The sequence below is a fragment of the Candidozyma pseudohaemuli genome (genome assembly GCF_003013735.1).
Source record: "Candidozyma pseudohaemuli strain B12108 chromosome Unknown scaffold00003, whole genome shotgun sequence".
Classification (NCBI taxonomy): Eukaryota; Fungi; Ascomycota; class Pichiomycetes; order Serinales; family Metschnikowiaceae; genus Candidozyma; species Candidozyma pseudohaemuli.
The window spans coordinates 668608-677593 of NW_020194437.1; the positions used below are offsets into that span (position 1 = coordinate 668608).

The window sequence follows — 8986 nt, forward strand, 5'->3', positions numbered from 1 at the left end:
AATTTCGTTACATGAGCGTGGTGCGGCCTCCAACTTCGTTACTGGCACTTCCATCAGGCATCGTACCGTCTCTTCCAGTCAAGAACTGTGTGTAGACACGCTGGAGTTTCTTCTTCTCAGAAGCAGAAATCGAGGGCTTTGTTTCTTTCAAACTCTCGATGAAATGTTGTTGCGTGAGAACAACCTTGGAGTTCTCCTTGCTCTCTGACGTCTTATCAGTCTTCTTCGCATTGGTATCCTCTTCGAACAACTTCTCAATCTGCTGAAGGACCTTGACCTTTTCAGCAGGTCTAATTTTTTGATTTTTGAGCTTCTCGGAGTTAACCTGGAAGAAATCGAAGGATTTTTCGTCTTTGCTTGTGTCAACGGTGAGAGCCTCGTTAGCAGCCAACTTCTCGTGGACAGCCTTAAGGTAGGCATTGTAGCCCAAACCTTGCATGTCGGCACCACTGAAACCGCCTGTCTTCTCGGCAATGTCTTCGAGGTTCACATCCTTGTTCAAGTCCATCTTTGCACTGATACATTTCAAAATGTCGAGTCTGTCATCGAAATTTGGCATGTCGCAAATGATACTCTTATCAAGACGACCTGGACGTAACAACGCCGAATCAATCAAATCCGGTCTACTTGTAGCAGCCAAGACGTAGACACCATCGAGACCTTCAGCACCATCCATTTGCGTCAACATCTGGTTAACAACTCTATCCGTGACACCTGTGGAGTCATGACCTCTCTTTGGAGCAATCGAATCGAATTCATCGAAGAAAAGAATGCAAGGTTTGGCCGACTGAGCACGTTCGAAGAGCTCTCTAACCGACTGTTCAGATGCACCGATGTATTTGTTTAAAATTTCGGGACCCTTGATGGAAATGAAATTAAGTCCACATTGGCCTGCAATGGCACTGGCAAGTAATGTCTTACCACAACCAGGATAACCGTAAAGTAAGATACCAGATCTCAAACGCAAGGGACAGTTGGCAAAAATAGGTGCATATTTTGTGGGCCACTCCAAAGTCTCTAAGAGCACACGCTTCGCTTCGGTTAAGCCACCAATGTCTGCCCAGCTGGTTGATGATTTTTGCAACTTCACGCCTCTTAAGTTGGAAGGCATGAATCCCAGAAGGGCCTTCTCAAAAGAAGCTTTATCAACTGTGTACTGGTCTTTTTGCTCAGACGATGCAGCATTGAACAAGCTTTCATGGAAGATACGATCACTCAAGAGCTTCAAGTCGTTAGGTAGGTAACCCTCTGTTTCAGAGACAATGTCCATAAGGTCAAATGTAACTTTGCAGCCAAGCTTCTTGATCAAGTACTCTTCCAAAATGGTAGCACGAGCGGCTTTTTGTGGTGGACTCAAGTGGTGGTAGGATTCGATGAGATGCATCATACCAAGAAGCTTATTGAAGGCCTCCTTGGAAATACCCGACACGATCAAGGAAAGATTGGTATTGTTTTGAGAGTGAATTTTTTGGATTTGAGTAATGAGGAATTCGGAAAGTTGGTTTGACAAGGTGGAGTCGCCTTGCTCGACCTCAGCTGATAAGACCTTGTCAAGGTTATCTAAGATCAAGACAGCGGGATCATTCCACGAACAGTCCTGAATCCACTTTGTGAAGTTTGCACTAAGCTGATCATAGTTTTCATTCATAAAACTCTCGCAAGAAACGAGTTTGGTGTGAACTCCATGGTCCTGGCCGAGCTTTCGAGCAATCCATTTGAGTAGTAACGTTTTGCCACTGCCAGAGGTGCCATGAAGCATAATGCCCGAATTGGGGAAGGTCGTCACGTAGTCCACGATTTCTTCGATGACATCATTTGAGCCATAAACCTCTTCAAGGGTTTCAGGCTCCTCAGATTCCAAAAATGACGCGCTCCGCAACACCTCCTCGCCAAGCTCTAGCTTTGGTGGCGTTCTTGAACCTTTGAGCTCGTATGGTTTGATCCAGGCGTGCGTATCGCTGTTCTTCTTGAACTCTATAATGGCCCCGAGCGGAAGAATGGCGGGGATTGGCGGTATTTTCAGGAAGTTCGTGATTGGAGATCTCGTGATGGACACCTCTGGGTCGAACAAGATCTTGGTGATGTTTTGTGCAAGTGCTTGGTTCTTTTGTGCTTTTGTTGATGAGTTGAGCTGGATGGAATCCGTCTTTTTGGTTTGGGTGATGTATGGGTGAATTATTATCGTGGATGGACGCTTGGCAACGTGCTTTGGGGCCAGCCTGACGGCAACCTTGAAACCGATTTTGTGCTCCACATTGAGAGCACAGGCCAATTTTTGACTGAGTCCCACTGTGTTGGCGGGGCATTTGGGCGAGTTGACCAACTTGGCGATAATTGTTTTGTTTTCGGTGGCCTTGACACTTTGCTTGTCTTTTTTCTTCTCGTCCAGCGGCTGCTCGTCAGCAGGAGCAGCGTTGAATTTTGTATCTGGACCTGGTAGGACAGAGACAGTGACGTATTCAGCGCGGTTGAAAGCATGAAGAACTTCCTCGAAGTTGACGAAAAGGGTGTATCCGTCATCGCTTTCCTTAAATAACTGGTTCGGAAGTGAAATACCTCTCTTCAACACCGTAGGGCCCAAGGAAACCTCATCCACGGTCAGTCTTGACGACCTGCCTGACTTGACCGACTGGGACGAGGATCTCTTTTTCTCTCTCAACTTTGGAGCAATGCTGATTTCAGCGTAAGGGTCTATAATAGCGTAGGTGTGTTCAGTCGAGCCGATATCCTTGACTTGAAGTTTCACGGAAGACGTTTTCGTTGGGTAGACCACCAAAACCTGGCCGACAGCCACACATCTCGACTGTTCAATCAACTTTGACTCGATGTACGCCGCGTGGAGCTCCACAAGCTCCCAGTCCGAAGAGTGTTCAGGTTCCAAGAAGATGGAGGAAGCCTTAAAGTTTCTGATCTTGACATTCACAGTGACAAGCTGCTTTTCAGCCAAGCGCAACGACTGCGCCAAGATAGAGTCTATGCCCAAGTTTCGAGCACCTCCAGCGCTCATTCCAGACCAGCCCACATAGCACTTGTTTTGAGCCTGAGTAACGAGTTCGACCACCACCTCTTGAGGCGAAACATTGGCGTTATAAAGCAACGACAGCAAATTGGCGGGCAAATCCACCAAGTTGTTCCACAGCTGGCGGAACACGATGTTGGCAGCGGAGCCTTCCATGGTAGTATGTGTGGATTGGAAGAAGTGGTTGATGAAAACTGGGGAAGTCTTTCACACGCAGTGCAGGACCGAGGTCGAGACGGTGGAGGACAAAGGGTATGGGAGGGAGATAAAGGCTAGTGTTTTTTGGGTAATTACGGATGGTACGTTGGAACTGTTCATTGGAGAGAGCTGATTCTGGTATTATTTTTTGTTCAGATATAGTGAAGAGCTGTTTTTGAGTTGACTAGGTGGATGGTCTGTGATTCATCATGGCTGCGAAAGTTTGTGGGGGAGCATATGGTGAGAAGGCATTCTGGTTTGATGGAAAGAAGTCGGTGTTTTTGGACTAATTTAGCAAGAGGGAATTGATGGGGTTCTTTTACTTTTTGAATTTAGTATATAATTGGTCCCGTTATTGGAGGTTTGTGGGGTATCGTTATGACTGATAGGTGACGCACATGGACTGCTTCGAGGCAGGCCTCGGACATAGTGGGGCAGCCTGTTTGCAACCATTTTTCAACGGAGCTGAAGGATGTACGGTTGGAACCGAATTGAGGTTTTGGGAGAGATTTAGAACCTAGTGTTGTTTTAACTATTTTAATTGATTCTGAATTGACGGTAAAAATGTTTACGGAAATTTGGCATTGACTCCGGAGCTACTAAACTATGATGTTAGCGAAAGCCATAGAGTATTAATGAAAAGAAACATAATAATTACATGAATATGACTTCTAGGAGAGCTCCGGTTGGTAGCACAACCAAAAACGCATTCTACAATATGGCCGTTTGTCGACTTCACATGGAAGTCACACTTTGTTCTCTTTCCGCGTTATGTATTTGGTGAGGGTTGACTTCTCTTAACTGTCTATGTACAAATGCCAGAAGCCATACCTCGTTGGTAGCTCCAAACGTCTGATGCAATCTTTCATGAAAACGTAAGCAAGAGTTGAATGTGTGTATCCACTTCTGGCTCATCACTTCCGCTGAGTCTCATTGAACTTCTCCAAGGCATCGTCATTCTCCTGTCTGTCGTCAATCTTGCTCTGCATCCTAGCCTGGTTGGCCTGTTTAGCCTTCTCGACATTCTGGAAAGATCTTCTTCGTATCGACCGGCACTGCTCGAATCCAATCACAGATCCAAGGAAAAAGCCTCCAATTCCAATATTCACTGATCTGCCAGGACTCTTGTGAATCAAGAGGGTCACCACACCCAAAACACCCATGGCAGAGAAACCCGTGAGCATGGCTTCCCTAAAACATGGCATTGTGACATAGTTGTCTATGGTGAAGTCACTAAGACTGATCTTGTTGATGGCTGCAAGGTAGGTAGCCTCATCTGGACGCTTTGTTTCGTTATCCTCAAACTTTGGAGGTAAGTCCTCAAGAAACGTTTCTTCTTTCTTTTCAGGTACTTCGCTAACAGCAGAAACCCTTGAAGGCGAGCCTCCAAACCACCCCATCTTGGTTGTGTAGGCTTGATGTAATGCGCTCACACCGATGAGTGCCACTAGATTTCAGCACGTGATGCCAACATGATACAAAAATGGCTTGCGGTCGTTTGATTGCTGATAGATGGGTTTTGAAAAGAAAAAAAATATGTGTCTAAAGAGATTTTATGAATGTGGTGAATTCGGCAAAAAAACTAGCGCAGCCAGGTTTCGATCCTGGGACATCAGGGTTATGAGCCCTGCGCGCTTCCACTGCGCCACTGCGCTTGCTAGTTGTGGTAAAGTAGTGCTGGTATAATATATACCCTAAAATACAGGTGCTATCATTTTGATGAGATTTGACTATTTGAATTTGTTTCAATCATGTGTAGTGGCATACACACGAAATCTGAGCCGTTTTGGGCCAAATTTAAGAGATTTATCGCCTTTTTATCAAATAGCTTCATGAAGTAACCTACAATGCCACAATTCTTGAAATAGTAAGAAATAATGAGAGAGAAGCTTCATGATGAGGGTCAATATGGTTAGAAAGATGTAAGTTCATCGTTCATAATTTCCTTAGAGATGTAGGGTAGCGAAGCGCCCCGAGAAAAATATGTTAAGTGGTTTACTATGTAGGTCTTAAAACTATAGAGGTTTTGTTGGAGGAAGAAATTCTTTCTGGCGTCAATGTTTAATGCTCATCTTTGACAAATACAGAAGTGATAATCTTGAGGATGAATGAGCTTTGAAGGTATCTCTCGAATTATCTACTGTATCTGAAGTCCAGACATCGATCAACATGCAGTTGATGATACAAAGGGAGACTTGTTACCCAGCACCCTCCTCATTCGAGTATGACTTTCATACATAAACGCTTATTGAGAAGCCAAGTGTAACAAACGTGATGAAATAATTCTGCAGACCATCACTTCATCGGCGTTTCCGCTTGATTACCTTAATTGCACGCAATGTGCATGTCAAACTTTCCCTATTTGATACTGATGGTCATTCAATGCTCGTATTTTCTAGCGATGACACCTCTAGGCGGCCAGCACAATAGCAAGATATCACTCTTGATAGACTTTCTATTTGTCTCGAAAGAATAGCTACGGACCACCACCCTTTTTTGATGATAATCCCTAGTCGCAGAGCCAAGTCCCAGGTTGAGGCTCCCCGAGAAACGTTGACCACAATTTTCCAGATCCGGAACCTTGGAACAAATTTCTCACGTCAATTGGATGCCATTGTGGAGGCTGTGGACAAGCAGATCTTTTCGTTCCGGACATTGGGCTTGTTGATCCAAGGCGAGCATCATCAAGTTACAGAGCTTGTCGTGAAAAACTCAGAGATGGCTAAAGACCCTGACCTGAAAATCCTTATTGAAAAAGCTCGAATGAAAAACGGTGTTAACAGCTTTGGGGCCGGACCGGATTTTGGAAATCCCTTGCTTGTTTTTGAAGTACTCCACATGTACCACACCTTTGACTGGTCCAATCTCGAAATGCCTATGCCAATAGTAGCCAGGTGCCTCATAGCTGTTGGAGAAGAGAGGCAGCTATTTCCGGGCCCAAAATTCCCAATGTCGCATCAGCTTCATGGGTTTGGGTCCGAAATGGACATGGGCACAACTCATAATATCGCAAGGAGCGGTAGAAGACTTGAATTCAGAGCTGAATTTAAGCAAGCTACATGGATTCACCAAGAGGCATACTTTCGAATTGTGGTTCCAGGGATGTACGTGCCGAGCTTCCTTCCGTTGAGCTTACAGATCCTCGGTGAACGGAGCTCGGATAACATGCTCAAGGAGCGATTTCACTTGACGAAGATCCGTGTTGACTTGCTAGAATTTAGTTGCGTGCCAAGTAAATATACTGAAGCGACAGACACCCGGAGCATGGTGTTAGTTGAGAAGGAAACATCCATGGAGATCAATTCCTTGAACAGCAAAATTATGATACCTCCGACAATGTATGACTGTGTGATTCCACAGGTTGGTCCTACGTTCTTCATTGGGGGGTTCACTAGAACATATGGATTGAAACTCACGTTATCGATTTGCAACAAGAGAGGTCCCCGATTCAATGTGTCTGCGTTTATCGAACTTCACGTGGCGCAGAGGAGGTATGAACGGATCCACGAGCAGGACGTTCATAAACCGCTTTGGCACTTCTTAGGGTGCAACGAGGACGAGGATGCCAGAGACCAGGATCATTTCATGAAGAGTTTACGAGATCTCGAGTCGAATGATGCTTGTTTGTCATCCTTCAGCCGCGAGTTTGCTTCGGATGAAGCAACTGATAAATTTCAACGATACTTCTTTCTGATGCATCAACAAGGTGGAAAAGGTTGCTTCGTAGTGTCAGCCGATGATATGAGCAATGATTCACCGACTCTCAATAACAGCACCGGTGTAAAGGAAACCAGTCTCTGCCAAAGTGCATCGTCGAAGATATACGAATGGCTCAGAAGCCATATTTCCGGGACAAGTCAGAAGTGTCTTTGCCCTTGTTGGGAGACCAGGATGATTGATCTGCCTACTTTTGGGACTGGCTCGGGCTTCGATAAGCCACACTGTGCCACATGTATCGTGGTTGATGGTCATGTCATTGAAGCAAACTCGCCGAAACCTTTCACGCGAGGAAAAACGCTAATCCCATACCCATCGTATCCTTTTGGCAAAGAAAACATCCCACTCTCTTTTCGGGTTTCATTAAGTGAGAACACTCAATTTTACCAATCAAGGGAAGGAACCTTTGACGGTATCGCTAGCCCCGGAATGGAACTAAGCCAATTCGTCCGGATTACACTTATCGTTGCCCAGGGCTTCAAAGAAGCAAGCCAATATCGACAAGTGGATGACATGGAAATTTGTCTTGAACGGATCGAAATCATATTAGAGGAGGAGAGGGTGGAGGAAATTGAATTCTTTCTGGAGAAAATCCCCTTACTTGATGATCGCAAATCACGGTTCATAAGATGGAGCGAGTTTAAAGATGCCGTTGCCGGCAGTCAACATGCTCGTGCATTGACGTTACCTCCACATTTTTTCCGATGCAAGATTCCTAACCACTTGAGGCACTTCATCATATGTACTCAGATGTACTACTCTCGAGGCCATCGTTTGATTTGCAGATTGCACGTCTGCCTTCTGGGGCGGAGAGATACCTTCGAGTGGAGTCTCCACCTTCACCTCACGACACGAGATACAGTCGGGCATTGATATGTTTCTGTGAAATAATGGATGAAATGAGAAGTTGTGGCCTACGCTTTATAGGACTGTGAGGTTTAGAGAATAAGGGTCGTAGCCCAATCGGGGTATCGTTCATGACTGTTAGAGTTCTTTGGACACGCGTATGCCCCAATGAATGTGCTCATACTAGGTAATAGTTGCTAGACGTCGAAAGGAGATCCTAGAGTCTAGTATTCAAAAAGGTTGTGAAAAGGAGCGGACTTCTTACCGAGTGGTCAATCAAATAGCCACCTTAGATCTAGGTATTTCTGACGACCATCTTAGTCCAGCTTAGGCCGCCCTTTTGAAAAAGAATTCTTCTTGATCAGGTTCTTATTTGGCTTAAGGAATACATTTGTTGGGACCTTCGGCTCATAGATCAACGAAGAGTGTTGACAGAGTAGGTCTGCTGCGTTGTGTGGGGCACACTGGATCAGTTTTTGAACCTTTTACCTGGATTTATGGATACTTTGAGCACCTTTCAGGCCTCAATGACTGTTTGCAAGCAATGGGATCATTTATGGTGCTCTCTTTATCTTCGGTGGTTGTGTGAGCGACTCGCGAAATGGTTGCAAAACCACTTTGACCTACTTTCTACCGCAGGCACAAAGTCAGTATTCGACTATTAGGAGTTCTAAATCGAGATTTAGATTCTAATTGTTGAATATTGACAACGGCCGAACCTATTAGAACAACTAGAAAGCACCTCAAGCGCTACAACCAAATCTTCGCAAGTCCTTTTGCTTGTGAAGCCCACAAAGAATCGAATGAGCCAGCACTCAAGATCTGAACACAAAGGTTCGAGACTGATAGTACCTCATCTGAGTATATCAGAACCATCAGATGGCGAGTTTGTTCAGGGGCATCCTTCGAAAGAAGGAGCCTCACTGCTGTCAACTCGTGGCAGGGACGAAGCCAGTTTTATCCAGAGTGAGATTCACGACTTCCGCCTGTTACATGTGACTTCTTAATGTTTCGAATCTCTGACGGTGATTGCCAAACCTCATCAACAAGTCCCTCTTTGATGCACATGTAGAGAACGGATGCCCCTGCGAGAAAGTGCTACATATCTTATAGAATAATACATTTCGCTAAAGAAGAAAAAAAAAAAAAAAAAAAAAAAAAAAAAAAAACAAACTGCCCTATAAAAAAAAAAAAAAAAAAAAAAAA

The 8986-nt window shown here is 44.9% G+C and overlaps 3 protein-coding genes and 1 non-coding gene across 4 annotated transcripts; 1 reads left to right on the plus strand and 3 right to left on the minus strand.

The window, feature by feature from the left end:
* Positions 1-7: 7 nt before the first annotated feature.
* Positions 8-3175, minus strand: PEX1 (AAA family ATPase peroxin 1; the record flags this gene model as incomplete). Its single annotated transcript, XM_024857438.1, has 1 exon — positions 8-3175. The coding sequence occupies one exon, from the start codon at positions 3173-3175 to the stop codon at positions 8-10; it is 3168 nt and encodes a 1055-aa protein (XP_024714574.1).
* A 956-nt stretch (positions 3176-4131) lies between these two features.
* On the minus strand, positions 4132-4617 carry C7M61_002050 (uncharacterized protein; the record flags this gene model as incomplete). The annotated part of the gene is made up of 1 exon (XM_024857439.1): positions 4132-4617. One exon carries the CDS (start codon positions 4615-4617, stop codon positions 4132-4134), a length of 486 nt encoding a protein of 161 aa, XP_024714575.1.
* A 183-nt stretch (positions 4618-4800) lies between these two features.
* C7M61_002051 lies at positions 4801-4872 on the minus strand. Its single transcript has one exon. It is a non-coding gene; the product is annotated as a tRNA-Met (tRNA).
* Positions 4873-5716: 844 nt separating this feature from the next.
* Positions 5717-7116, plus strand: C7M61_002052 (uncharacterized protein; the record flags this gene model as incomplete). The annotated part of the gene is made up of 2 exons (XM_024857440.1): positions 5717-6940; positions 6991-7116. The coding sequence occupies 2 exons, from the start codon at positions 5717-5719 to the stop codon at positions 7114-7116; spliced, it is 1350 nt and encodes a 449-aa protein (XP_024714576.1).
* Between the last annotated feature and the right edge of the window lie 1870 nt (positions 7117-8986).